Source organism: Theropithecus gelada, chromosome 11, assembly GCF_003255815.1.
Source record: "Theropithecus gelada isolate Dixy chromosome 11, Tgel_1.0, whole genome shotgun sequence".
NCBI classification, from domain to species: domain Eukaryota; kingdom Metazoa; phylum Chordata; class Mammalia; order Primates; family Cercopithecidae; genus Theropithecus; species Theropithecus gelada.
The window spans coordinates 106,301,492-106,325,703 of NC_037679.1; the positions used below are offsets into that span (position 1 = coordinate 106,301,492).

The 24,212-nt window shown below is 43.9% G+C and overlaps 1 protein-coding gene across 2 annotated transcripts; it reads right to left on the reverse strand.

Annotated features, from left to right (window-relative positions):
* Nucleotides 1-769: 769 nt before the first annotated feature.
* Nucleotides 770-22,345, reverse strand: MANSC1 (MANSC domain containing 1). Of its 2 annotated transcripts, XM_025403007.1 has the most exons (5): nucleotides 22,165-22,330; nucleotides 15,324-15,462; nucleotides 15,140-15,221; nucleotides 10,225-10,365; nucleotides 770-2,461 (listed from the first exon to the last, which is right to left on the reverse strand). In XM_025403007.1, exons 2-5 carry the CDS (start codon nucleotides 15,360-15,362, stop codon nucleotides 1,530-1,532), a joined length of 1,194 nt encoding a protein of 397 aa, XP_025258792.1. In that variant the 5' UTR covers nucleotides 15,363-15,462; nucleotides 22,165-22,330; the 3' UTR covers nucleotides 770-1,529. The 2 variants fall into 2 exon arrangements, with proteins under 2 accessions (XP_025258792.1, XP_025258791.1); XM_025403006.1 differs by having other exon boundaries at nucleotides 15,140-15,462; nucleotides 22,165-22,345.
* Nucleotides 22,346-24,212: the final 1,867 nt, after the last annotated feature.

Below are 24,212 nucleotides of genomic sequence, written 5' to 3' on the forward strand. Positions count from 1 at the left end.
AAACCAGGGAAATGGGGGAGGGGTACCGGGAGAGCAGAGGGGAAGGAGATGAGGAGGAAGGAAGAGGTGAGGAGGAAGGAGAAGAAAAGCCTTTTCTGTCATTTCCTGCATTTGTCTTAATTGCTGTACTTACTGACCGGCTACTGCCCTCTAGTGCTCACTGTATTAAGTTCGCATCTGAATTCCATTTTTATCTGTAAAAACTCTGATAACACTTGGACGGGACCAAATGTCCTGTTTTACAGATAACCGTATTGAAGTCCAGAGAAAAGAGGTGTCAAACTGACCCAGGGGACTTCTGGACTCTTTGTTGCCTCATCTGTAACTTGTCTGGAAAACTTTATTAAAAGCCTTTCTCAGAAATTTTAATTGGTAACCAGTAAAAATTGCAGCATCAATCTTAGTGCTAGTTATTATTTCCAATGTTGTTCTAAATTAAGCGTAAACTGACTGCTGGTCAATTTAGGTAAGGATATAAAATAATATTGGTACATTTTTAACTTAGTACAACTTTAGAAAATGTCTATAATACTTCTTTAAAAACTTAACTGGAACAGATCCCAAGTGGATTTGGCCATTTATCAGAGCTGACTTACCACTGTCTCCGTGTAGGCTAACATTCTGCTAGAATGCTCCCAAGTGAAGCTCTTTGCTCACTGATGGGAAAAAGGGGGTTTGTCACTTTAACGTGGAACACATATTTTCTTCACATAATCATTTTGCTAGTGGAAATAAATGGAAAGTTATCCAGCTGTACATGCTACTTACAAGAACATTACTGACTAACAAAAGATTTATTCAAATATTTAATTGGAAGGAACTACCTCTGGAATAAGTTTTATTGGAATTCATATAAAGAGAAAAGCAAATCCATTAGAAATTGATATAAACAGTTGATTTTATCTGGAACCAAGAATGTGAATTAATAGGAACCTAGCTGTCCTAACCTGTTTCTTTGCATAAAAGCCAATCAAATGTTTAGGTAGAGCTTTGTTTTCAGCGAATATTTTAAAGACAGATTACCCCCAAATTACCTGATTTGGTTCCCACTTCACTCCTCCTCAAAAACCAAACATAAAGCAGAAGGGGGCTGGGTGTGGTGACTCACGCCTGTAATTCCAGCACTTTGGGAGGCCAACGTGGGCGGATCACTAGGTCAGGAGTTTGAGATCAGCCTGACCAACATGGTGAAACCCCATCTCTACTAGAAATACAAAAAGTAGCCGGGCATGGTGGCACATGCCTGTAATCCCAGCTACTTAGGAGGCTGAGGCAGGAGAATCGCTTGAACCCAGGAGATGGAGGCTGCAGTGAGCCGAGATCGTGTCATTGCACTCCAGCCTGGGCAACAGGGCAAGACTCTATCTCAGAAAACAAAAACAAAAACAAAAAAACGAAAAAGGAAAGCAGAAGGGGGCATTTTCCTGTCTTCAAAATACAACCTCCTGCTAAGACCAGCAAGTCAGCAGAAACTCACTGCATTTGGGCTTCTGGTTACTAAATGAATTAAGAGACACTGAGTTCCATCCTTAGATGTCCACATAGATCCCATTGATCAAATAATCCAGTCTTGAGTAACGTTTCCTGCGGAGTGATTCCGAGAGGATTCTGCCCAGGAGGACGAGGCCTATCACCAGGAACAGGACACCAAAGAGCAGGGATCCGATAAGAAGCCACTTTTCAAATGGAAGGCCATACTGATTTTCTGGAACGTTGCCCTGGGAGGAACGACCTGGACTGGCCTCCCTACCTTCCCAGGAAGCAGTTTTATTCGTAGTGGAAGACTTCACACTTGACATAGAAAGTGCAGTAGGGTTATACACATTCCCTGTGTTCAAAGTTAGGTTGGAGATTTCTGTAAACGATATCGTTTCTAGGCTGCCTTTCAAGTCCGTAGGTGCCTGAAAGGTGGTAGTCAGAACGGCTGTTGTAGCCATTGCTTGGAGTGTAGCCACAGCCCGTGTAAAACCTGTAGAAATGAGGGTCGTGGGAGGCTGAGAAGTGACAGTGGTTACAGGTGGAGATGTGGTGGCCAGCTGTGGCTGGGAAGTCCCAGAAGGTGTCACTGAAGCATTGGTGGGTAGACGGATGGCGGGCTTTGGAGTAGCCGAGGTGGTATGTGGAGAGGCAACTGCCACTGTAGCTGGGAACACACTCACATTTTCAGACAGCAGATGAGCTATTTCTTGATCAGAGGAAATCTGTGAACTCTGAGAATGGCCTTTTTCTTTATAAACAAGGAGCTGGGCACTTGCTTTGTCCATATTAAATAGTTTCTCCAAGTGATCTGAGGATCCAAACTTCTGAGAAAGTGTCTCTCTCCATGAGATATCGGTGGGCTTTGAATAAACTATGTGATGACGGGCTAGAGGAGTGACTGCTTGTGAAAACTGGCCAGGTAAGAGAGAGTCTTCCTGGGGTAACTCTTGGCTTGGCAAATTTCTGGTCAAAGATGGAAAATCTGAAAATATGTGGAAAATAAAAGGAGGGCTTATATAACTCCATGCTAAGGTAAGTTAAAAAATATAAACATATCAGCTTGTTCAAAAGATCCCCAAACCGGTTGGGCATGGTGGCTCACACCTATAATCCCAGCACTTTGGGAGGCTAAGGGAGGAGGATGGATTGAGGCCAGGAGTTCAAGACCAGCCTGGACAACACAGGGAGATCCTATCTCTTAAACAAATCTCCAAACCGTTGATACTTGACATTTCATCAAAATGTGTGCAAAATGGAAAAACACAAATTGCTAAATGAGAATCTGATAACGCCGCCTCTCCACCAGATGCTATGGTTTATTTCTAGCATGAAAGGACAGAAGATAAGAGAAATGTGTGGAGGAGGACCAGGCAAATTAAGGAAAAGGTGGGAGTTGCACAGCGGAGAAGCCGGAGGGGCTCAGCAGGGAAGCAAGAGGCTTAGGAAGATGGAGAGGGTTCTCCATCTTCCTAAGGGGTCAAGGCCAGGGAAAAAAGTGGGCCGGAGGGTGACCTGAGCAGGAAAGGCTGGCAGGGAGAATGTGGGGGAAGGTGTGGGTTTCTGCAGGACATACCAACTAAGACTGAGATGACAATTGGGAAGCAAGTAATCATCAGGGGAGATTTCAGTGGGGGCATGGGGCAGGCAAGAAAGGTAAGTGGAAGCCGTGGGAAATGAGGCAATAGAGCAGGAGAGAGGGAGCAGAATCCCTGTTATGTGTCTCTGACAGGGAGGAAGAGGAGGGGCCAGGCAGGGTCTGGTCTCCCCTCTGAGCACCGAGGCCACAGCAGCAGCAGAACAATGACAACAAAAACCAGAGACGTATGGTTCCAGCACTGTGCTCCGAGGACCGAGGCTATCTGGGAGATTTCACTTGGACTCTCAAAGATTAGAATTTTGGAGCCAATGTCGTAGGTCATGAGGACGATGGGACCAATATTTGAAATCATGATGACCACACTACAGACACAGAGAGCAGAAATCCATACAGTCCCAATGCCTGCTGAGGAGAAACCAGCCCCAGATCCTGCTCCTGCTCCAGGAAGCTCAGAATTGTGCCCCTGATCACACACCCCACTGATCACAGCTCAAAGTGGAAAGGGCTGTTCAAGCAATTAAGGGCAGGCAATGACGAGGTGAACTGCCATGTATCACTGCTGCTAGGCTAACCATCTCACATAGACTAGAACTGCAGAAAACATAAGGAAAGAAGCAGAGGAATGTCCTGGCATCTCTCAGTCCACTCACTCCTGCTCTCTTGTCCTTTTCCTTCCTCAACTCACCTCCATGCCAGTTTCCAAACTGGTCCTCAGTCTCCTCTTTCCTACAAATGGATCCAGAGGCAGCTTCGGATTCATGCCATCTCGTGACTACTCTCTAAGCCTTACCCCTCTGAGAGGTTCTTTGCACTGTCACTTATTCATCCATCTAGAACAGGGCTCAGCAAACTACGGCCTGATGGACAAATCTGGCCTGCCATCTGTCGTTGTATGACTTGCAAGCTAAGAATGGTTTTTACATTTTTAAAAAATTTTTATTTGTTTTGAGACAGAGTCTCGCTCTGTCGCCCAGGCTGGAGTGCAGTGGTACGATCTCGACTCACTGCAACCTCTGCCTCACAGATTCAAGCGGTTCTCCTGCCTCAGCCTCCTGAGTAGCTGGGATTACAGGCGCCCGCCACCGCACCTGGGTTGTATTTTCAGTAGCGATGGGGTTTCACCATGTTGGCCAGGCTGGTCTCGAACTCCTGACCTCAGGTGATCCATCCGCTTCCGTCTCCCAAAGTGCTGGGATTACAGGGGTGAGCCACCATGCCTGGCCAGTTTATACATTTCTTTTAATGGCTGAAAAGTAATCAAAAGAATATTGTGTGACACAGGAAAAGTATACGAAATTTAAATTTCTGTCTTTCAAAACCTAAAGTACTGGTGTGAAAAGTCTCAAATAGTATTTGGTCCTTGGCAGAAAAAGTTGGTGGACATCTGCTCTAGGATATAGTATTCTACTGTAAAATAGAATTTGGGTCAAATGAAGTATATTTGGAAAAAAAAAAAAAAATATATATATATATATATATATATATATATATATATATATATATATATATGAGACAGGGTCTTGCTCTGTCACCCAGACTGGAGTACAGTGGCACAAACACAGCTCACTGCAGCCTCAACCTCCTGGGTTCAAGTGATCCTCCCACCTCAGCCTCTTGAGCAGCTGGGACCACAGTGCCATGCCATCATGCCCAGCTAATTTTTGTATTTTTTGTAGAGACAGAGTTTTGACACGTTGCCCAGGCTGGTCTTGAACTCCTAGAATCAAGCAATCCACCCACCTCGGCCTCCCAAAGTCCTGGAATTACAGGTGTGAGCCATCATGCTTGGCCTATAATTCATTTTAAAGTTAAAAAAGAAAAAGACGGTTTAAGTAAACACTCTGTGATGTGTGTGAAATCAGAACTTAAATATGGCCATTGACAAGAATGGCCAAAACAGCTGTTTTCCTTCTCAAGCATGCAAGCTCATAAATAAAGCACAGCTAGGGCCAGTCCCACTTCTTGATAAGATTCCTCTGTTGGCAGAGGTCCTAGAACCACACAGGGATCCTCCACACCTGCTCCATTCGCCTCACCCACTCATGTTTGCCATTGGGGCATGGCGCTTCCTCTCAGTCACGCAGAGATGAGCCACAAAGGGAGCCGCACAGCAGCTCTGCACCCTTAACTTAACTCCTCTTTGGAGTTTTATTTTCAAACGACTTCACTGAGTTGAAAAATGAGAGACTGACTATTACTTGGACCCCAGCTGAGCAAACAGACTCCCAACTTATTCTATGTCTGAATTATCCTATTCTTCCAGTCTTTGGTAAAAATGACATGCCATGAAGCTGCCAACAACAACAATAAAAGATTAAATACCAAACTGCAATGGCTTTAGAGAATGAACAGAATCCACTGTCATCTTTCAAACTCTTGGTCTGTAAATATTAGTCAATGGGATATAGGAAATAGAGGCTGGGCACGGTGGCTCATGCCTGTAATCCCAGCACTTTGAGAGGCTGAGGCGGGATGATTGCTTGAGGTCAGGAGTTTGAGACCAGCCTGGGCAACATACTCAGACCCCTATTGCTACAACAATTTTTTAAAAATTAGCCTGGCATGGTGGTGCATTATCTCTAGTCCCAACTACTTGGGAGGCTGAATGGAGAGGACTGCTTGAGCTCAGAAGGTGGAGGCTGCAGTGAGCCATGATCACGCCACTGCACTGCAGCCTGGGCAACAGAGTGAGACACTGCCTCAAAAAAAAAAAAAAAAAAAAAAAGAGAAAAGAAAAGAAAAAGAAATAGAGTTCTTCGGAAACAAACCACCAAACAGATAATCTGTATTTAATTTCACTCCAGGCAGGAGGCAGATAATTCATTTTTAATGGGGTAATATGAATTCATCAACATGGACAGATTCATAAACAGAATTACAAACACAACTTGCACACATCCTGTAGATATAAACAGTCCTTTGAATACTACGTCCGGGGTTGGTGCCACATTGCCCCTAGGTGTCCATCAACCTGCTCAGGGGCTGGCAACGCCCCCTGGTGGCTACCACAAGAACGTTTAATTCTAATTTCACTTCGTTACCTTCACACTCGCCCTAAGAAGATTTATGCACATGCCAAGTTCCCTTTTCTCCCATTTCCATTGGCAAGGATCTTCATCCCATACATGCTCTTTTATATGTGCATTACAAAAGCAACAACACTCCAGAAGTATTAGAAAACAAATTCAGCTGTAATTTCTATCATCATATCCTAACAACAATTTATTTACACAATACTCTGCTTCGTGTTCCTGTTTGAGAGGATGTTTGACACATGAGGTTTCCCTGGCACATGAACAAAACTCAGACACAGCCTCAGCTAGGGGGCAAAGCAGCGTCAACACGCACGCACCCTGGGCAGTATCATTCCCCAAAGCACCTCATACTTAAGGCAGTCAAGAGAGAACCCTAGATTCCACTCCACCTGGATCCCATTCCACCACCCTAAAACCACTCAAGTTTCCCCCAATGCAGCAAATGGGGTCACCATTCATCTGGATGCTCAAGGCAAAAACTAGGACTTGGCCTTGACGGTTCTTTTGTTCTGGTCCCCCAGACCCACACCACCAGCAGGTCCTGTTAGCTCTACTTCGGAACAGCCCATATGTCCATCTCTCCATCTCGCCTGCCACTCCCTGTTTCTTCACCCAGATCTCACCTGCGCCTCCTAACCAGTCTTTCCATTTCCACTTTGCTGCTGCGTCACTGTCCATTCCCAAGAGGGCATCTATGGTGAGCTTTGAGAAATCACCTTTTTTTTTTTTTTCTTTTTTCCCCGAGACGGAGTCTTGCTCTGTTGCCCAGGCTGGAGTGCAGTGGTGCAATCTCGGCACACTGCAACCTCTGCCCCCTGGGTTCAAGCAATTCTCCTGCCTCAGCCTCCTGAGTAGCTGGGATTATAGGCACATGCCAGCATACCCGGCTAATTTTTGTATTTTTATTAGAGACGGAGTCTCACCGTGTTGGCCAGGCTGGTCTCGAATTCCTGACCTCGTGATCTGCCCGCCTCAGCCTTTCAAAGTGCTGGGATTACAGATGTGAGTCAGGAGGTCAGGAGTTTGAGACCAGCCTGGCCAACACGGTGAGACCATCTCTACTAAAAATACAAAAAAAAAGTCAGGGGTGGTGATGCTTGCCTGTAATCCCAGCTACTTGGGAGGCTGAGGCAGGAGAATCACTTGAACCTGGGAGGCAGAGGTGGTATTGAACCGACATTGTACCACTGAACTCCGGCCTGGGCGAAAGAGTGAGACTCCATCTCAAAAAAATAAAAATAAAACTCCCAACAGCTTCCCACCATACACCTAAAAACTCCCAGCCAGGCATAGAGGCTCATGCCTATAATCCCAGCACTTTGAGAGGCCGAGGTGGGGGGATTACCTGATGTCAGGAGTACAAGACCAGCCTGGCCAATGTGGTGATACCCTGTCTCTACTAAATACAAAAATTAGCCGGGAGTGGTGGCATACGTCCCTCCTAAGGTGGAGGTTGCAGTGAGCTGAGATCGCACCACTGCTCTCCACCCTGGGCAACAGAGTGAGACTCTGTCGCAAAAACCACAACAACAAACAAAAAAACTCCCTCCTATGACTTACAAGATGTTACGTGATCTGGCCCTCCCTGCCGTTTTGCATATCACTCTCTACATATTTCACAATGAGTCAACCAGCTGGGATTGGAGTGTTGGTTTTTCAAACACTCCAAACCATTCTGCCTGAGGACCTTAGACCTGGAAGGTCTTCCCCTGATCTCCTCACATCTGGCTCCTCGCTGTTCAGATCTCAGTTTAGGGGTTACATCTTTACTTACTGATTGACTATTCTACTGTCCTGTCTCAATTCTCTGCATAGCACTTGTGACTATATTTTTCTTGATTATTTATTTATTTATTGTTATTATTATTATTTTGAGACGGAGTCTCGCTCTGTCGCCCAGGCTGGAGTGCAGTGGCGCCATCTCAGCTCACTGCAAGCTCTGCCTCCCAGGTTCACGCCATTCTCCTGCCTCAGCCTCCCGAGTAGCTGGGACTACAGGCGCCTGCCACCAAGCCGGGCTATTTTTTGAATTTTTAGTAGAGACGGGGTTTCACCGTGTTAGCCAGGATGGTCTCGATCTCTTGACCTTGTGATCTGCCCGCCTTGGCGTCCCAAAGTGCTGGGATTACAGGCGTGAGCCACCGCGCCCAGCCGATTATTTATTATGGTTATTGTCTCTCTCCCCTAAAACATAAGTTCCAGCAGGGAGAACCTTGTTTTCCTATTTTTTTTTAGAGACAGAGTCTCACTCTGTCACCCAGGCTAGACTGTAGTGGCACGAACGCGGCTCACTGCAGCTTTGACCTCCTGGGCTCAAGGAATTCTCCTACCTTGGCCTCCTAAGTAGCTGGGACTATAAAATTAGACATGCCTGGCTAATTTTTTAAAGTTTTTGTGGAGATGAGGTCTCACCATGTTGCCCAGGCTGGTCTCGAACTCCTGGGCTTAAGTGATCCTCCCGCTTCCCAGAGTGCTGGAATTACAGGCATGAGCTACCACACTTGGCCAGAATCTTGTTTTTCATGTTAAGTGTTGTTTCCTTAGGGCATAGAAAGTACTTGGCACATAGAAGATGCTAAATAATATTTGTTATTTGTTGAATAAATGAACGAGTAGAATGTTAAAAATCAAGAGTATGATGATAACTTTCTAAAACTTAAATAAAAGAAAAATTGAGGTCGGGTGCAGTGGCTCATGCCTTTAATCCCACCACTTTGGGAGGCCCAGGAGAGTGGATCACCTGAGGTCAGGAGTTGAGACCAGCCTGGCCAACATGGTGAAACCCCGTCTCCACTAAAAATACAAAAAAAAAAAAAAAATAGCTGGGCATGGTAGTGGGTGTCTGTAACCCCGGCTACTTGGGAGGCTGAGGCATGAGAATTGCTTGAACATGGGAGGAGGTGGTTGCAGTGAGCTGAGATCGCGCCACTGCACTCCAGCGTGGGCGACAGAGTGAGACTCTGTCTCAAAAAACAACAATAACGCTCACGCTTGTAATCCCAGCACTCTGAGAGGCCGAGGCGGGTGGATCACAAGATCAGGAGATCAAGACCATCCTGGCTAACACGGTGAAACCCTGTCTCTACTAAAAATACAAAAAATTAGCCGGGTGTGGTGGCAGGTGCCTGTAGTCCCAGCTACTCGAGAGGCTGAGGCAGGAGAATGGTGTGAACCCGGGAGGCAGAGTTTGCGGTGAGCCGAGATGGCGCCACTGCACTCCAGCCTGGGCCACAGAGCGAGACTTCGTCTTGGAAAAGAAAACAAAACAAACAGCAACAAAAAACCCCACTAAATTCTGTAATTCTGATTTTATGCAAATATTGTCTATGAAGGGTCCACAGAATTACTTAAGCAACATTATATTTGTTTTCACCTTTTTTATATGGATAATCTCAAAAAAAAAGAAAAATTGATATTGAAACTATTTCAACTTGAAAAATTAACAAGCCAAAGTCTCAGCAAAACATATCCCAGTAATTAATTTTTTTGCTATTCATTTTCCATTCTGAATTAATATGTAAGTTCCACGAACGTGGAGACTGTACTTCTAGTGCTTTGCAGAGAATCTGGCACATGGTAAATGTTTAATAAATATCTCTTGAATGAATTTCCTTTCAGGTCTAGACAATAAAATCCAGTGAGTTTGATTTCAGATGAGATTGGGTGCCTTCAGGGTGATATGGCCATAAACAAGTTTGATTTCAGATAATGTGATTATAATGGGAACTTAATAACAAATATACTAGAACTTTCTATATTAACATGAGTCTTCACCCTTTCAAAACAGTCACCCTGGAGACCTGTATACTTATTCCAGTGTTGCAGACCTTGTTCTAAAGACGTGCTTCAGAAATGTTTCATAAAAGGTTTGTATGCCTTTTATCTCATTAAAAAAAAACAGAAACAAACCAGAACAAATACTACCATGCCTTTCATTGGAAATCAAATTTTGGTTTAATAAATTGAATTTCCAATCATGAGATTTTCTGTTATGTCTCAGTATTTGTGACCCTTTCTGGTAGTTTTATTTAGACTCTTGTAGAAAATCTTTCACATAAACCACAGTCTTAAGTTATTCCAATCACAAAAGAAAAAGTATAATGCTTTTATTACCTCTAATTATCCTGTAACTCCTAAGTCCTTTTGCTGGTTTCAGTGGACAGGCTTCCTCATTGGGACAGAAAAATAGGTAGCAGTTGGGTCGTCTGGCTATTTTTCGAGTGTCGAAGATCATCAAGTTACATGCTTTGTCCCCTGCAATGAAAGGTTTCATAAGCATGATTTTGAAATGAGATTTTCTAAAGAGTAGGGCAAGCAGGAAAAGCTTCACTTATTATGGAGTCCAACACAAACACCTTTGTTCACTTTGTTCACTGGTTTGCTGACCGCTGAATCATTTCCTTTTCCTTAGTTTAGTCGCTTAAGGCAATTTTAAAAGACATTGGGTTTAGCTTTTTTTTTCCATAAGATGGCACGGAAGGCGAAGAAGGAAGCTCCTGTCCCTCCTAAAGTCCAAGTCAAAGCAAAGTCTTTAAAGGCCAAGAAGGCAGGGTTGAAAGGTGTCCACAACCACATACACACACACACACACACACACACACACACACACACCCCTGCATGTCACTCACCTCCAGCAGCCCAAGACACTGTGGCTCCAGAGGTAGCCCAAATATCCTGGGAAGAGTGCTCCCACAAGCTTGACCACTCTGCCATCATCAAGCCCTGACTACTGATGTGCTATGAAGATAGAAGACAACCACACACTGGTGTTCACTGTGGATGCCAGGGCCAGCATTCTAGCACCAAACATCTGACACTCATGTGGCCAAGGTCACACCCTGAGCAGGCCTGATGGAGAGAAGGAGGCATGTGCTCCGCTGGCCCCTGCCCACAATGCTTTACATGTTGCTTACAAAACTGGGATTTATTTTTATTTGTATTTTTATTTTGAGATAACGTCTTGCTCTGTCACTCAGGCTGAAGTGCAAGTGCAGTGGCATGATCTCAGCTCACTGCAACCTCCACCTCCCAGGTTCAAGAGATCCTCCCACCTCAGCCTCCCGAGTAACTGGGACCACAGATGCAAGCCACTACACCCGGATTTTTTTGTATTTTTTGTAGAGATGGAGTCTCTCTATGTTGCGCAGGCTAGTCTTGAATTCCTGGGCTCAAGCTGTTTGCCCTTGTTGGCCTCCCAAAGTGCTGGGATTACGGGTGTAAGCCACCGCACCTGGCCATCTCTTGGATTCTGAAAGCATCTCAGATGCCTAATAAAGTCATGAGTGGAGTCAGTAAATTATTATCGCTATCATGGCTCCTTCCACACAGGATCTGAGTAGTATATGGAATACAATCTATCCTTTAATTTTTATCTGTACCATTCTTTGTATTTTTCTTCCAATTTCCCCTCTCTCCTTGTCATGTTTGCTTTTCTATGCTCCTTCCTTCCTCACTTTTCACTCTTAACTATAATTTCTGGTCTCTTTTCTTTTCTGAGTCAGGGTCTTGCTCTGTCATCCAAGCTGCAGTGCAGTGGAACAATCACAGAACACTTCAGCCTTGACCTCCTGGGCTCAAACAATCCTCCCACCTCAGCCTCCCCCGTAGCTGGGACTACAAGCTTGCACCACCATGCCTGGCTAATTTTTTGTTTTTTGTAGAGGCAGGGTCTCACTACGTTGCCTAGGCTGAGTCCCTCCCCTTCAACCTCCCAAAGTACTGGGATTACAGGCATGAGCTACTGCACCTAGCCGCTGGCTTCTTTTTCTGTTCCTTTTGTGTCCAACAGAAATGAAACTCTCGATTTATCATGGCCTAGATTAGATTTTGTCCTCCATTTGGTACAGTCTCACACCTTTGGGAGGTCAGCATATCCCTGGTCAGGTTAAAGGTTAAGAGGCACATAGGCTAACTGTTAAAAACACACGCTCTGTCGACCATCACCACCACTGGTGCTAGTCAGGTAATGGTGAGAGATCGACTCCAACTCCCCAGATGGAAAGGAAGATTTAGTTAGCCTCTGCAGGAATTTTATCATGTCATATCCCCATTACTCGGAAAATAACAGGAGTACTCCTGCCTTTTCTTTCTCAACAATGTGATACCAGAAATACCTTTCTTTTTAGCACTTAGGTAAAGGGGAGGGTCCATAAGCCTCAAAATTGTATGCAAGATATTGTGGCCATCGTGTTATGTGTATTTTTCTAGAGTATTATCAAGATATCATAGTGCCTTTTGAACCCTCAGTGGTGAAACCATTTCTCAGTACGTGAGGAAAATGTTTGAGATCCATTAACTGAGGTCCCAAGTACCTCTGCTTGTAGCAAAGCAGTAATAGGACTTCGGCTTATAGAATAAAACAGCAAACCCTCATTTCTTAGAATTGAGGAGAAATGCAGGGCTTTGCTGATGCCTGTAAATACCCACACTTACAGTATTCAGTCCTGCTTGCAGGTGGTCTTTCTATTTCACATACATGTCGATGTCAACATTTAAAGAAAAACTCGAAATGTAAATTAAACCTCTGTTATTTCCGTAAATTACTTGCACAAAGTGTTCCAAAACACACTGCTCAATGAGACCATCGAAGGGATTTTTCCTCCTGACACCAAGTATACGGTGTCTTCTCCACACCATTTTGCAGCAATAACCACCTATCCTACTATTCAGTTCAATTCTGACACCAACTATCCAGAGCTGGCATCAGACTCCATGGATGACGGGCTCAGCATCACAAGACTGCCCTCACTTCAGAAGCCGGTAGAAAGTATCAGGTCTCCAGGTCACCCACACTTCTGTCTGACTTGGCTACTACTAATTCAGGGATTCCCTGATCCTACCCCCTCAGATTTGATAATTTGTAAGAACAACTAATAGAACTAAGGAAAATGGGGCCGGGCACAGTGGCTCACGCCTGTAATCCCAGCACTTTGGGAGGCTGAGGCGGGTGGATCACAAGGTCAGGAGATCAAGACCATCCTGGCTAACGCGGTGAAACCCCGTCTCTACCAAAAATACAAAAAAGTAGCCGGGCCTGGCTTTGGGCACCTGTAGTCCCAGCTACTCAGGAGGCTGAGGCAGGAGAATGGCGTGAACCTGGGAGGCAGAGCTTGCAGTGAGCGGAGATCGTGCCACTGTACTCCAGCCTGGGTGACGGAGGGAGACTCCGTCTCAAAAAAAAAAAAAAAAAAAAAGAACTAAGGAAAATGCTGTATTTACTATTATGGTTTATAATAAAAGATACAAATGAACAGCCAAAAGCGGCTCCTAGAGTCCCAAGTACTGGAGACTTTGTTCCTGGGGAATTGGGGTGCATAATCCTCTTGACACTGGGATGTGTTTACCAACTTGGATGATCCCCCATCATCTAGGGGTTTTTATGATGGTTTCATTACACAGGCATGATTGATTAAGTCATGGGCCACTGTGACTGAACTCAATCTCTGGCTCCTCCACCGAGGTGAAGCCTCACTAGCCCAAACTCAAGTAAAGTTGAAAGCGGCTGGTTATGAATAACCAAAGACATGCTCCCATCACTTGGGAAATTCCAAGGTCTTTAGGAGTTCTGTGCCAGGAACTGGAGACAAAGATCAAATATGCATCTTTTGAGACAAGGCCTTGCTCTGTCACCCAGGCTGGAGGGCAGTGGTTCGATCAAAGCTCCCTGCAGTCTGGGTGCGGTGGCTCACACATGTAATCCCAGCACTTTGGGAGGCCAAGGTGGGAGGATCATTTGAGGTCAGGAGTTCAAGACCAGCCTGACCAACATAGTGAAACCATGTGTCTACTGAAAATAGTAAAAATTAGCTGGGCATGGTGGTGAACACCTGTAATCTCAGCTACTGGGGAGGCTGAGGCAGTAGAATCACTGGAACCTGGGAGGCGGAGATTGCAGTGAGCCGAGATTGCGCCACTGCACTCCAGCCTGAGCAACAGAGTGAGACTTCATCACAAACAAACAAACAAACAAACAAAAAAGTTCACTGTAGCCTCAACCCCCTGGGCTCAAATGATCCTCCTACCTCAGCCTCCCAGTAGCTGGGACTACATGCATACACCACTATGCCTGGCTATTTTTTACTTTTTACAGAGAACAGGGTCTTGCTATGTTGCTCAGGCTGGTCTCAAGCAATCCTCCTGCCTTGGCCTCTCAAAGTTCTGGGATTACAGGAATGAGTCACCATGTCCAGCCATTCACTAGCTTTTCTAGGCTCCTTGATAGCAGAGCTTTGTCCATCTTATTCAGTGTTTTCTCTCTAGCAACTAGTAAAGTATTAAGTACTCAATAAATGTAGTTTTTTTCATTTAGAGAACTCGGACAGGGTCATAAGTAAAATTGAAAAAAGACCGCTGATTTACTAAGATACACAGTATACTTCTCTTTGCAGTTCCAAGATTTAAATCCTAAAATGTGCAAAGGCCTGGTTCAAACCTATGGGTCTCAGTTCCTCCGGTGTGAAGAAAAGGGGTCAGACTAAATGATTCCCCATTCCATTAGAGTTCCAGAAGCTGCAGTTACCTAGTAGTCAGTGGTTGTTTTTTTTTTGACTTATCCTATGCCATCAGCTCCAAGGAAAGAGACAAAGTGCAGGTTTTATGCTTCCAACTTAAAGATCAAATGCTGATTTTCCCATGAGATAAGAATTCTATTTTTTCTCTCAACTCCTTTTCTCTGTTAACATTTTCTTTGTAATATCACACTGTATTCCAATACTCCATGCTGATGGCAGCTAACCATTTCAATAGGATTTTTGTTTTCAATATTCGAGATACCGGTTGGGATATAACACCAGTGATTCTCAATCTCTTGTGTACCCAGTCACCTGACGGATATATACATACATTCGTCAATAACTTTGACTCAGCTTAGGGGATGGGAGGGCACACTTGTAGAAAATTCTCCAGTGTTTTTGTCACTGACATTCATACCCTGTTGAGAATCACTGGTATAAGTTATTCAGCCACATCCCCCAGCTACTGAAGCCACAAAACATATGGAACAAAGGATTGCCAAGAAACCACTTTTTACCTGATATGATTTTTGTTGAACAGCAAGAATTAATGCAGTCTTCTTGAGTTGAAGTATATATGGGCTCATTGCCTCTGATTCCCTTAGAAAGAGATGACTGGATGTCAATGACAACATCTTCTAGACTCTTGTTGAGGCAATTCTGACTAGCAGCCAGCCTTAGTGTCAGGAAGCAAATTATTACCAAAGTGTAGGTCAAGCTCCCTTTTCCCCCGAAGAACATTTTAAATTTCAGTTTAGTTTTGGTCTTCAAAGGTCAAGGATAATCCTCCCTCTGGTCTTAGTTTGCTTTAAGAAGGTTGCACAGATGATGAAATTTCTCTCTAGAACAAAAATGGAAAATCATCAATGAGTTTTGTTTCTTTAACAAACAAGGGAAGAAACATTTCATTTTCTTAAAGTCAATGAAAAGGATCCACATACAATTTAGAGAAGAAACAAGTACTTTTTGTTTCACTTTTAGTAAATTTAAGACAACTTTTCGTTAAACATTTGGCAAATAACTAATAAGCATAAACAAACATACTACCTCATCAATGCTTAAAAGCTGACAATGCTTATGAAGGAACAGGTATAGACAGTAGGCCTGCCTTGGAATTCTACAATCCTTCCCTCTTCTAACTCAGAGCAGAGAGGGCACATAGTTCTAGTCATTGATGAAGCAGTAGTAACAGGTTTAAGCATATTTCCTTTCTCAGTAATAACAATCAGCATTTTAAAATCATCTACTAGGGGCCAGGCATGGTAGCTCATGCCTGTAATCCCAGCACTTTGGAAGGCTGAGGTGGGTGGATTGCTTGAGCTCAGGAGTTCGAAACCAGCCTGGGCAACATGGTGAAACCCCTTCTCTACTAAAAATACAAAAAGTTAGCTGGGTATGGTGGCGCATGCCTGTGGTTCCAGCAACTTGGGAGGGTGAGGTGGGAGGATCGCTAGAGCCCAGGACATTGAGGCTGCAGTGAGCTGTGATTACACCACTGCACTCCAGCCTGGGTGACAAAGCGAGACCGTGTCTCAAAAAAAACTTAAAAAATAGGCCGGGCGCGGTGGCTCAAGCCTGTAATCCCAGCACTTTGGGAGGCCGAGACGGGCGGATCACGAGGTCAGGAGATCGAGACCATCCTGGTGAACACGGTGAAACCCCGTCTCTACTAAAAAATACAAAAAAACTAGCCGGGCGAGGTGGCGGGCGCCTGTAGTCCCAGCTACTCCGGAGGCTGAGGCAGGAGAATGGCGGGAACCCGGGAGGCGGAGCTTGCAGTGAGCTGAGATCCGGCCACAGCACTCCAGCCTGGGTGACAGAGCAAGACTCCGTCTCAAAAAAAAAAAAAAAAAAAAAAAAAAAAAAAAAAAAAACTTAAAAAATAAAAATAGGTGACAGTATACTAAGTGGTAGACATTATACTAAGGAATTTACTACTCTTTTGAATTGTTACTCTTTAATTAATTTATTACCATCTTTAATCTTTATATCAACTGTAATGGCTAATGCTGAGTATCAACTTGATTGGACTGAAGGATACAAAGTATCGATCCTGGGTGTGTCTGTGAGCCTGTTGCCAAAGCAGATTAACATTTGAGTCAGTGGGCTGGGAAAGGCAGACTCATCCTTAATCTGGGTGTGCAAAACCAAATCCACTGCCAGTGCAGCTAGAATATAAGCAGGCAGAAAAATGTGAAAAAGAGAGACTGGCCTAGCTTCCCGGGTTATATCTTTTTTTCTTTTTTTTGAGACGGAGTCTCGCTATCGCCAGGCAGGAGTGCAGGGGCGGGATCTCGGCTCACTACCACTTCCGCCTCCCGGTTCAAGTGATTCTCCTGCCTCAGCCTCTCGAGAAGCTGGAACTACAGGCGCCCGCCACCATGCCCGGCTAATTTTTTTGTATTTTTAGTACAGACGGGGTTTCACTGTGTTGGCCAGGATGGTCTTGTTCTCCTGACCATGATCCGCCTGCCTCAGCCTCCAAAAGTCCTGGGATTACAGGTGTGAGCCACCACACCCGGCCCCAGCCTGTATCTTTCTCCTGAGCTGGATGCTTCCTGCCTTCAAACATCAGACTCCCAGTTCTTCAGTTTTGAAACTCCTTGCTCCTCAGCCTGCAGATGGCCTATTGTGGGACCTTGTAATTGTGTGAGTTAATACTTAATAAACTCCTATATATATATATACACACACACATACACACGCACACACGTGTGTATATATATATATATAAATATGTGTGTGTGTATATATATACAGCTCTTCCATTAGTTCTGTCCTTCTAGAGAACCCTAATACAACAACCTTGCAAAAAAGCTATTATTGGCTGGGTGCAGTGGCTCCCACCTGTAATCCCAGCACTTTGGGAGGTCGAGTCGCGTGGGCAGATCACCTGAGATCAGGAGTTTGAGACCAGTCTGGCCAATGTGGTGAAACCCCATCTCTACTAAAATTGCAAAAATTAGCTGGGTGTGGTGGCGAGTAGCTGTAATCCCAGCTACTCAGGAGGCTGAGGCAGGAGAATCACCTGAACCCGGGAGTTAGAGGTTGCAGTGAGCCACGGTCACGCCACTGCAGTCCAGCCTGGGTGACAACAGCAAAACTCCGTCTCAAAAAAAAAAAAAAAAAAAAAGCTATTATTTTCCTCATTTTATAATGAGGAAACTGAGACAGTCTTTTCTATTGCTGCTTCTCCTTAAGAAGTATCAAACCAGAGTTAGATAACTCTAACAATCTAATTCTAGAAATTAGCCAGTCAGCAGAAGGAATATTCTGGCTCAGTTAAAGGAAAGTTTAGGGGTAGATTTTCTTTTTGACAGCCTTAAAAATACAAAAGTCACACTATGTATAATGCCAACTCTATTGAGATGCTGGTTCTTTTAGGAAAAATAAATGTTAAACTGGCAAGACAATATAATAAATTATCCTCACCTATCAACCTCCACATTTGCAGAATACAAATTGTTTGCTGAATGATAGCTTAGAGGAGAATTACTACTTCTTTAACCTTTGTTTATTAACCCCTTTGATAGTCTGAGGAAGCTTTTGCAAGACATATTTAAAAATGCATAAAATGAAACATGTAGGATTCCAAAAGAAGCCAGTTATATTGAAAGAATGTCCCTACAAAATCCTGGTGAAAGAAATCAAAAAGGAGCTAATAAATAGAGACACATTACATGTTCATGGATAAGACTTTATTTTGTTAAGATATCAGTGCTTCCCAACTTGAGTTACACATTAAACGCAGTCTTAATCAAAAGCCCAAAGTTATTTTTTGGATATCAACCAACTGATTTTAAAATTTACATGGAAATGCAGAAAAGACCTAGAACAGTCCAGAACACTAAAGAACAAAGTTGGAAGACTGATACTACCTGACTTCAACACTTACTGTAAAGCTACAGTAATAAAAAAGTATGGTATTAAAAAAAGAATAGACAAACAGATCAATGGAGTAGAATAGTAAACCCAGAAATAGACCCTCACAAAGACAGTCAACTGATCTTTGACAAAGGAGCAAAGGGGATTCAATGGAGAAAGGACAGTCTTTTCCAAAAATGGTATTGGAACAACTGGATATCCATTTGCAAAAATGAATAAATAAATAAATCTAGCCACATACTTTCCACCTTTTGCAAAATTTAGCTCTAAATGGATCACAGACCTAAATGTAAAATATAAAACTATAAAATTTCTAGAAAATAACAGAAGAAAATCCTTGTGACCTTAGCTTAGGTGATGAGTTTTTAAATACAATACCAAAAGCACACTCCATGAAAGAAAAAAATGATGTTGGACTTCATTAAAATTAAAAACTTCTGCTCTACAAAAGATACTGTTAAAGAGAATGAAAAGATAAACCACAGACTTGGAGGAAATATTTGAGTTTGTTTGTTTGTTTGTTTGTTTTTTGAGGAAATATTTGTGAAACACATATCTGATAAAGCAGTAGTCCATAGCCTTTCTGGCACCAGGGACCAGCTTCATGGAAGACAATTTTCCATGGACGGGATTGTGGGGGGTATGGTTCAGGATCATTCAAGTGCATTGTATTTATTCTGCACTTTATTTCTATTATCACATTATAATATATAATGAAATAATTATACAACTCACCATAATGTAGAATCAGTGGGAGCCCTGAGCTTGTCTTCCTGCAACTAGACGGTACCATCTGGGGGTGATGGGAGACAGTGACAGATCATCAGGGATTAGATCCTCATAAAGAGTGTGCAGCCTAGATCCCTCACATGCGCAGTTCACAATAGGGTTTGTGTTCCAAAGAGAATCTAAGGCCATCACTGATCTGACAGAGGGCGGAGCTCAGGCGGTAATGCAAGCAATGGGGAGTGGCCATAAATACAGATGAAGCTTTGCTCTCTGTCCCACTGTTCACCTCCTGCTGTGTGACCCATTTCCTAATAGGTACTGGTCTGTGGCCCAGGGGTTGGGGAACCCTGTAATAAAGGACTGGTATCCAGAACATACAAAGAACTCAAGTCAGCAATAAGAAAACAAACTCAATGGACAAAAGATCTGAGCAGACACCTTACCAAGGAAGATATACAGATGACAAATAAGCATATGAAAAGATATCTAACATCATATGTCATTAGGGGATTGTAAATTCAAACAAGATACCACTACCCACCTATAAGAATGGCTAAAATCAAAAAAATTGGACAATACCAAATACAAGGACATAGAGCAACAGAAATTCTTGCCTGGGCACGGTGGCTCACACCTGTAACCCCAGCACTTTGGGAGGCCAAGGTGGGCGGATCACTTGAGGTCAGGAGTTCACAATCAGCCTGACCAACATGATGAAACTCTGTCTCTACTAAAAAAAATACAAAAATTATCCAGGTGTGGTGGCAGGTGCCTTTAATCCCAGCTACTTGGGAGGCTGAGGCAGAACAATCACTTGAACCCGGGACATGGGGGTTGCAGTGAGCCGAGATCGTGCCACTGCACTCCAGCCTGGGCAACAGAGTGAGACCCTATCTCAAAAAAAAAAAAAAAAAAGAAGAAGAAGAAAGAAAGAAATGCTCATTCATTGCTGTTGGGGAATGCAAAATGGTACAGCCACTTTGGGAGAAGTTTGGCAGTTTCTTACCAAGCTAAATGTAGCCTTACCATACAATTCAACAATTGTCCTCCCATGTATTCACTCAAATGAACTGAAAACTTATGTCCACACAAAAATCTGCACTAGAATATTTATAGTAGCTTTATTCATAACTGCCAAAAACTAAAAGTAACCAAGATGCCCGTCAACAGATGAATAAACAAAATGAGATACATCCATACATTGGAATATTATTCAGTAATAAAAGTAAATGAACTATCAAGCCACAGAAAGACATGGAGGAATCTTAACTGCATATTCCTAAGTCAAAGAAGCCAGTGTGAAGAGATATGAATCTAACTATATGACATTCTAAAAAAGGCAAACTACAGCAGCAGTAAGAAGGTCAGTGGTCACCAGGAGAACAGGAGTGGGAGGATGAATCAGTGGAGTGCAAGGGATATTTGGGCCATTGAAACTATTCTGTATACTATTGTAATGGAGGATACATGTTATTGAACATCTGTCAAAACCCATAGAAATGTAAAACACACAGAGTGAACATTATGTGAACTATGGACTTTTAGTTTTAAAAAATGGTAAAAAAAAAAAAAAAAAATCCCAGAAACAAACCAGTATATGGTAATAAAACACAAGTCTAATACCTTTCTTGCTGTTTGTCAACATTCTGTATACAGTAAAATAGTAACATTTATTGCTTCTAAAATGCCAGTTTCTATGCTAAGCACTTTATACATATCATGTTACTTAATCTTTACAGATCCTATGATTATCCTCATTTTAGTTAAAACTTATAAAAAGTTGTGGGACATAATATGTGCTTCTTTATTAACCTATTAAGTAACAAGTGGTCATCTAATAACTGCCATAATTTTGACGTGGTATTAAGTATAAATAATATTTTGAAATATGTGCAACAAGTCATGTGATACAAAAATATCAGCAATATTTACGAGGGGCAAATCATAGCTACTGCTAATACTTACTACTGTGGCTTTTGCCTACATTCCGTTTCAGAAGTCAGTGAAATAATAAATTTTTCCACCCAAGTTCACAGACATCCTGAATTCTATCCATGGATAGCTTATCATGGACTCCCCAGGTTAATAATTCTGGCCAAGGTACTTAATACGCTGCCATATTTTGCAAGCCCCTAGGGAATCAAGAGAAAACCAGGCCAATACTTTATTTTGAATGGATTCTAATGTAGCCTCTTTTCAAGCGTTTGCAAAGAAACCTGAACTATGTAAGGAGATGGGGCAAGAGTTGTTTTCAGTATGCAGCACTGAGAGAAGTGTTTAAGAGTTTGATATCATTAAAGAGAATACCTCAGCAGTATTAGGTTAGTGACGTTTTCTAATCCATTATTATTTAGGCTTTAAGGGCCTGAAGGCGAGTTGAATCTTGTTGAAAGACAGGGGAAAAGGATACAGGCGGGTGAGAGAGGATGCCCCCGAGTTTTAACGCCTGCATACAAGAGTCGCTAAAACTTACTGGCACATAACTAGTTCAAATATTGGAAATCATCTTACAGCACACTATAATTTACCAAGATGCTTATAACTGTATACACACACACACTCTACAGAGAATTAGACAATTAGCAGTTTCAATAATGAATACAATACTACAAGAAAACAGGGAATATTTTCTCTTCCTTTGAGGAAATGCATGTTGCCTACTGAGCTATTCTTCTGCCTCTCCTTCTGATGTCAACGCAGAGCCAGAGCCATTTATGGCAGGTGCCTTGAGCGCGCCTAGAGGTCGCCTTTGGAATACTGCAGCGACTCAAGGATCCTGCTCAGCCCTTATTGGCCCCACCTGGTCCTTCGGATGCTCGGGTGTGCGTGAAGGAGCCTCGGCCCCTGGAAAGGAGGGGACCAACTCTCTCCGCAGGTGGCGACGTTGCCTGCGGCCGGTCGGGGGTGGGTATTGGGGAGACCCTTTTACCTGGAGGCGAGAGGGCCCCGGGGCCCCTGCTGCCCTCCGGGTGCGAGGACAGCTCTGTCGCGCTCGCGGGACAGACCGGAGAATCCGCGCGGGGGTCTCGGCGAGGACCGCAGGGGATGCTCCGCAGCTCCCGCACCGGCCTGGCGGGTTTTGTGGTTAGCAAGTTCCTGCTTCCGTCGCAGCGACGGAAAGTTTACCGCAGGGGAAGGGCACGTTCCTGCCCTGCAACCCGGAGCTGCTTCCCGGCAACATTAGCGCGTCCCTCCCCGCGGAGGCTCCGGGCTCCCGGCCCCAGCGCTGAGCTCCACAGGGAGATAGCGCCCCCCCAGCCCCGCGCTCCCCGCCAGCTCAGCCACACCGCTGACCCCCGGCTGGGCGCGCTGCGAGGAGGAGTGCGTGCCTCCCTGCTGGTGGCCCGAGGGTCTGCAGGTGAGCCTTGCCTGGCGGAGGCCGGAGCCCGCGCAAACTAAAATAATTGCACGTGGGGAAAACGTCAAACAGTACAAAAATATACACAGTGACAAGTCTACCCCTCACCCCCGCACCCCAGTCTCCTAGTCTCCCTCTGCAGAGGCAACCACTGATAGCAGTTTTTTGATGTTCAAGAGCTTACGGTGCATCCTATTGGCATAGTTCTGAGAATCCTCTTTCCATAATGGGAGGATGGAATCCTCAATTAAAGATGGCAATTCTTGAGTTAAATATTATGTTCCACACACACTTCAGCGAAGGTATTTGGCTTTCTGCAGGATTTATTGTTTGTAGATAGGATAATAATGGTGAAAATGCTGGTGTCTGTAACATATATTAAAACTGTATACCTAACACTTAGCATAGTGCCTGGTACACAATAGGCACTCAGTAAATATTTAACTAAAATATTTTTGTTAACTGAATGAATGGAAAACAACTGCATAGGGCATAGGTTGTGGAAGTTTCTAAATTACTGCTGGCTCCATCCCCACCTCCATAAACACACAAATGCAACATTACTAAACCATTGACACTTAGTTTGTCATATGGTCTAACCTTTGACAGTATCTTCACCTCTGTTTTGAAAAAGCTTGCAGACCTGAAGTGCTATGCAGTTGCAAGTAAGTCTAGGCCTGTACACCCAACAGCTACACCCTAGTCTTAACCAATAACTACAGGAGGATTATGTTGACTGAGAATGCTTGTGAACAAACGTCCATTGTGTGGAACTAACTCTACTTGTAACCAAAAGATGACTCTTGAATTACAATGTTGTTAAAGCTAGGTTTGAAAGAGTTACCAAAGAAAAGGAAACTCCAGGGTAATTTCCCATTGCAGTGATTTTCCTGATGCAACAAGGGACTGATATGCAAGGGTGTTTTATCTCTACAGATGATATACACTTCAGGGTTCAGGTGTATCAGTTTTTGAATCTCTCTACATGGGGTAATCCATGCTAGTTACTAAGTAGACCTTTCCATTATTAGAAACTTCATATTCAGTGCTTTAATACAATGAACCTGTTTTTTTTCCTTTGTTTTGTGTTTTGTTTGTTTGTTTGTTTGTTTTGAGACGGAGTCTCGCTCTGTCACCCAGGCTGGAGTGCTGTGGCCTGATCTCAGCTCACTGCAAGCTCTGCCTCCCGGGTTTACGCCATTCTCCCGCCTCAGCCTCCCGAGTAGCTGGGACTACAGTCGCCCGACACCTCGCCTGGCTAATTTTTTGTATTTTTTAGTAGAGACGGGGTTTCACCGTGTTAGCCAGGATGGTCTTGATCTCCTGACCTCGTGATCCGCCCGTCTCGGCCTCCCAAAGTGCTGGGATTACAGGCTTGAGCCACCGCGCCCGGCGTTTTGTTTGTTTTTAAGAGACAGAGTCTCGGAGTCTCGCTCTGTTGCCCAGGCTGGAGTGCAGCGATCTCGGCTCACTGCAACCTCTGCCTCCCTGGTTATAGTAATTCTTCTGCCTCAGACTCCTGAATAGCTGGGACTACAGGCACATGCCGCCACACCTGGCTAATTTTTTTCTATTTTAGTAGAGACGGGGTTTCATCGTGTTGCCCAGGCTGGTCTCAA

Coding starts and splice junctions, on each gene's coding strand:
- MANSC1 (XM_025403006.1), bottom strand. CDS start 15,362: ATGTTCTTCGGGGGAAAAGGGAGCTTGACCTACACTTTGGTAATAATT. Junction 10,366..15,139: donor TTCAACAAAAATCATATCAG/GTAAAAAGTGGT, acceptor CTTTCATTGCAG/GGGACAAAGCATGTAACTTG. Junction 2,462..10,224: donor GAGTTACAGGATAATTAGAG/GTAATAAAAGCA, acceptor ACATATTTTCAG/ATTTTCCATCTTTGACCAGA.